We start from the raw sequence: 5,774 nt of genomic DNA, 5'->3' as shown, positions 1-5,774 counted from the left end.
GAAGGCGCGGTCTTCTGAGTTGAATCTCAGCCTCCCTAACCAGACGTACAGTTGTCACAGCAACTGGAACTGGTCCAACAAATCATTGTCTTCAACGAGTCATTGGTTTCATCCTTCCCACTCCTTTACTTACTGTTGGCCCTGGTGAAGTCATTGCCTGATTGCATTATCTTTTGTCTTCATTGAGTGACTGCTTATTCTGATTGGCTTCACAATATCTTCCTACCTGATCTTTACTGCCTAGCTGCTATTAGTCATTGTGCTTTCACTTCATTGAATACTTGACTATGGTTTGCCTAGTGTAGTCTACCTTCCGCTGCATGGTAATAGGTTTATTTCTATCGTTTGTCTTCGAAACTTCCATGTTTTGAAGACTTTCATAAAAATCGCCTATTCACCCCCCTCTAGTCGATCACTAGCACTTTCAATATGTTGTCATTGCTTACAGTACTATTGCAACATTTTTCATCACCGTTTGCAGCATCCAGTCGTGCCGTCGTAGCACCACAACTGTGTTAACGTCATTCGACTGAGACTTCGTTATGTCTCATTCGACTGTGTTCTAGACGCACACATTAGTTATACTTATACAAAATGACCCTTTCGCAAACTTAATCCATTTTGTGACCTGCCAAAATTTTATTTTCGTAATCTGGCTTCTCCTATTCATGTGTAACCATCGGTCATGTGGAGTACACGTGCAAGTAACACCCAGTTGAAAGGCGAAACCTATTTGGAACCGTGGATTGTTATGTGTGTTTAAGGTTTGGGGCATATGGGTGTCCCCGTCTCATGGTTGCGATGCCCTCTAGTACCGAATTGGGAGTCCAGGGAAGAAGCAGAAAGAGGGACCTCTCTTGCCATCTCTTTCGGTGGCGCTGGAGTGTCATTAGGGGAACCATCATCGCCATCAACATCATCACCATCTCCATCGTCAATATCTCCCTTTCTCGAATGGTTCACTCATCCACAAATCTCTATAATCCCTATTAAACATGGCGTTTGATGCTACAAATTATTTCCGAATGATTTGTTGCACTATTGTTATGCGTGAGTAGAACCCATTTGTCCCATGACTTCGGTAATCATCACATCATATTTGAGGGTTAGCAATATATTGAAGATCCTTAATGAATATATGAGTTGATCCATATGAGATGAAGGAAACCCATATATCTCAATGCTATGGTTGAATTACCTTAATGAATTCGAGTCTAACTTATTCTTATCTACAACCAACTCATTGCTTCTTCAAGAACTTCTCTTAGACCGATTGTACATGTGATCTAACTAGCAATCGCCTTCTACTTTGGTCCGCCTGGACAGAGCTTTTGTAAACATTTTTGTGGATTTCACTGTTCCTTGATTCCTAACGGCTCCATTGCTAGGTCAACTTTTGACCACGCCCGTACAACAATTTCAAAACATGTGGCGTTTATTAGGCTCAATAATCTTCTTGTTCAAAACCCTCATTTTTAATATCTTGTTTGTCATATTATCCAAAGGAACTACACAAGCTTTGGGCGGGCCTGATCCAGGCTCGACCCTACCGGCTCTATATTTAGGAAATTGAAAAGAATTAGGAACGTTGTTAATAAATGGGCGTTGATGTCAATACTCATGTAGTTTTGACCCAAAATTGCTATGCCATTGTTGTTCCTCGACTTGAGGTTAATTCAAAATTCCTATTGGTCGTTCAGTGCGGTGAATAGTAAACACAGGGCAAAAGGGCGTATGACTTGGGTCGGCGCAGTTTGCATCTGATTTTTCTTCCTTTTGTTATTTTCTTTTTTCATTATTGCTTCCTCTGTCCTTTTATTGTTTTCTTTTGTCTATTTTCCTTTTTCTTTTTTTCTTCAAGAAAATAAAAAAGAGAAAACTTCCACGAATTTATAAGAATGGAAAAATGTTTACGATTTGAAAAATCACAAAATTATACCATATTTATGAATTTGACTAATTTTAACACATTTTAAAATGCGTTCATGATTTTTATAAAAACCTTCCTGAATTATTAAAAAACATCATTTTTTACTAAAGTAATTAATTTTAAATTTTGTTACATGATTTTTTTAGAAAATCGCATTTTGAAAACACAAAATTTTAAAAATGTTTGCAGTTTTAGAAGCACGGAAAACAACCGAAAAAACCGGAGATCTAAAAGAAACCAAAGGAATCCAGGGAGAAAACACACACTAAAAACAATGTTTGTTTGCTCGACTATACGTCGCAGTGAGGAACATATAGACGCGTAAGACGTTGATGTACTTTCATATTTGTCCCTGTGGATGTTGATGGTTCAGTTGTTTTCTCTCGCCATGGCTGGAATCAGTTGGACTAACTACTTCTAGTTCACGATGCTTACCGTTCGCTTACGCAAGAATCAAATTAAGTCTCTAGACGTTGATAGTTCAATTGTTTTCCCTGCTCGAGATGCAAACTGTTGGACTAACTACTCATCCGATGCCGCTCCCCTGCTCGTCCGCTCAGGCCGGCGATCACACGAGTCTGAATCTAAATACAGCTGCAGTGCTGCGAATACACTACACAGTACGATGCTGGCTGCAGCAAGCACCTACAGGTTCTTAACCTCGGACAGATTCAGGAACCACTCGTCCAGTTGACTCCCGAACCACATGTCAGCCCCGAGGCCTCCGCCGGCAGCGTAGCCGTAGCCGTAGCCGCCGTCAAGCTCGCACACGGAGGGGTAGCAGTCGCCAACGTTGCCGTCCGGCGGGGAAGGGAACGAGGGCGGCGTGGCCGGCCACTGAATCTCCTCCGGCGCCGCGGCCGGCGGGCTCTGCTGCTCCTGCCCGAAGCTAGCAGGCGACTGTTGATACGCGGCGGCCTGGGCGCAGGCGCAGGTGTGCGTGCCGTGGTACACGACGTCGAAGAGCAGCGGGTCGGCAGCGGCGCGCTGCACCTGCTTGGTGGCCTGACAGCCCTGCGTGTGCCGGTGCGTGCACCGGAAGTATGCCCGCGGGTACGGGGCGCCGAGGATGTCCTTCTGGCCGTACTTGCGCCAGCTGAGCCCGTCGTTGAGCGGCCCCGCGTCCGTCACCGACGCCACCCGCACCTGCCTCCTCACCTTTCCCGCTGCGGCCTTCCTGCCGCTCACGCTCGCCCTGCCGGTGGCATTGCCTTCGCCGTCGCCGCCGCCGCGCGGGCTGCTCCCGGCGAGGCGCATGGCCCGGTCGACGGACGCGGCCAGAGCGGCGCAGAGCTCCCTGGCGGTGCCCGGCGCGCCCTGGTCGCCTTCGAGGCGCACCTCCAGCTCCCTCGCCATGGCCAGCAGCCCGTCCAGCTCCGTCGCCAGCGTCGCCGCCGTGTCGTCCATGCCCGGCCCCCGGTTCAGCTCAGCAGCACCTGGCGTGGGCGAGCGTGCGCGCGCTTCGCGGGTTGTGAATTGCGATGAGAGTTGATGAGCTTAGTGTGGTGGCGACAGGGGAGGAGGAGGATTTATAGGGCCGGACCGGGCAAGCGCTAAGCACAGAATTGGTCCGCAATTTTGACCGATGACCCGAGAAAAGTTGACGAGAGTATAATACACGTCTGCTGGACTGATGAGTGTGAGTGTGAGTGTGTGAGTGCGATCCGTACATTTGGACCGGTCCGAGCCAACAAGACTACTACTACTATACGATAGTACTCTCCGACCACTTATCCGATCTAAGCGGTCGTACTGCCATTGATTAACAGTCTTCCTGCACTTAATTAAGTGATTCCTCACTGACAAGTGACGTGTTCGATCCCAGTGACCAACTAGCTGCGTCACTCTCACCGGTCACGGCTGATGGTTCATTTGATCCCAGTTTTCTTTTTCTTTTTTTTTGCGTGTAGAGGGGGCGTCATGGTTTGCATGGCCTCAAGTTCACTGTGAATTTCGTGGAAGATTCATCGTCGTCGTTGTTCATGGGTACGTGTGGTGTGGCTAGCTGTGGAGGAAAATGTTGGGGTTGTATTGTATCGTGGTGTTCTATCTGACAGTGTTGGTACATGGCGTACCGTGTGGCACTTTCAGGTATTCAGATGGGAGCTTGCCGGGAGGAGGAAGATGCCCGGAAGGTGGCGCGCGGGTGCCGGGAGGCTTCGTCGGAGCTCGGCACAAGTGCGCTTGGCGGGAAAAGGCCGGGTCGGGAAGTACATGCACACTGCCAGGTACGAGTGAGTAAGAGCAACTCCAACGAACCGACCTAAACGGACGGCGATTTCGTCCGTTTTCTGTCCGTTTAGGTCGGTCAGATGGATATAAATATCCGCTTTCGCGTTTGGGTCGGCTCGTGCGTTCAACGCTGCCCGACTCATTTTGATGGCATCGATCAAAAATAATGTTCATGCATATTTAAAAATATAAACAACTTAATTAAACATTAAAACCGGCCACGAAGGCTGGCGAGAGTCCACGCGTCCACATTAGCATTAAATAAAACTAAAAAAACTAAACTACAAGGTGGCGTGCTGCCCTAGGCGGCGTCATCGTCGTTCTCGGGGTCGGTGAGGTCGATGAGCGTCGGCGCAGGGCCGGTCCAGGGGAACGTCGTGTTCCAGGCGGCGGCGATATAGGCTGCGGGCAGCTGTTGCGGCACGGGCAGTGCGGGCGCGGGGGCTGTTCCGGCGCGGGCAGGGCCGGCGCGGGGGGCTGTGCGGCCGCCTGTGCAGCCGTTGTCAGGCGCGCCTCCTCCTCGAGGTCGCGCTCGAGTATCTTCTCGTACTCACCGCGACGGCGCTCCTCGGCCAGCCGGCGTCCGCGCCACATCTCGAGATATGCCTGCTCCTGCGTCGCCCCCCCCCCCAACCAAACCGGGGGCGCGGACACCCACTCGCGCAGCACTCCCGTCCAGGAGTAGTGCTCGATGGGCTCCGACTCGGGCTCTGGGTCGGCCTTGACGCTGCGTCGGGGAGGGGACGACGGGGCCACCGGCGACACCACGCAATCACCGGCCGCGGAGAGGGCAAGGGCCTGCGCCACGGCCGCCTCGTACCGAGCCTCCTCTCCCTCCACCATCTCCATCATGCGCTGCTCGTCCTCCTGTCTCTCGCGGTAGACCGCCGCAAGGGCCGCGTGGTCCTCCTCGCGGACGACGAGCAGGGGCGGCGGCATGTTGCGGTCGACCTCGCGCACGCCGTGTCGCCTCGCCTCCTCGTGCTCGAAGGCGAACCATTTCTTTCAGTTCGGCGAGTCAGTGGCATAGGCGGCTTCGCGGGGCTGCTCCGGCGCCAGCAGCGCCCGCCGGCGCCGCACCTCCTTCGCGTGCGCCCTAGCCGACCGCGGCGCAGCCGACACTGGGATCCTATCTGGATCCAGATGCCAGTCGTGCGGCAGTGTCACGTCGGGGTACGGCAGAGGCTGGCGGTGCTGCCAGTGCCACTCCGCCTGGTGCACTGACACGTTCACGCGCATCCTCTGCGATGTGCCGGCGCCGGCGGAGGCGGCTTAAAAAAGGACAACCGCCGTCGCTGACGCGTAGGCCCGTGGTCATAAATTAAGCTGATCGCGTGGACAGCGGATAGTTGCACGGCCGCCAGATGGGGGCGCCATGGATAGTGAGAAGACGCGCGTGGCGTCCATTCAGCGTTCGCGCCGACGCATTTGGGACACAAATTTAGGTCGCAAATATGTCGGCGCGGACGCGAAACGGACATGATTTGAGTTTGGGTCGGCCTGTTGGACCACCACTTTTACTCACGTCTACTCAAACGAACGTGGATGAATAAAATAAATCGCCTCATTAAAGTTGATCTAACTAGTACAGTGAAGCTAGAGCTAGCGGCCA

At 52.1% G+C, this 5,774-nt stretch overlaps 1 protein-coding gene across 1 annotated transcript; it reads right to left on the bottom strand.

The window, feature by feature from the left end:
* Nucleotides 1-2,372: 2,372 nt before the first annotated feature.
* On the bottom strand, nt 2,373-3,442 carry LOC125530006 (transcription factor WRKY19-like). Its single transcript, XM_048694424.1, has one exon. The coding sequence runs from the start codon at nt 3,335-3,337 to the stop codon at nt 2,576-2,578; it is 762 nt and encodes a 253-aa protein (XP_048550381.1). The 5' UTR covers nt 3,338-3,442; the 3' UTR covers nt 2,373-2,575.
* Nucleotides 3,443-5,774: the final 2,332 nt, after the last annotated feature.

This window comes from Triticum urartu, chromosome 1, assembly GCF_003073215.2.
Source record: "Triticum urartu cultivar G1812 chromosome 1, Tu2.1, whole genome shotgun sequence".
In the NCBI taxonomy this organism is placed as follows: domain Eukaryota; kingdom Viridiplantae; phylum Streptophyta; class Magnoliopsida; order Poales; family Poaceae; genus Triticum; species Triticum urartu.
Note: the sequence above shows the minus strand (reverse complement) of the source record. Positions and strands in the feature narration are given on the sequence as shown.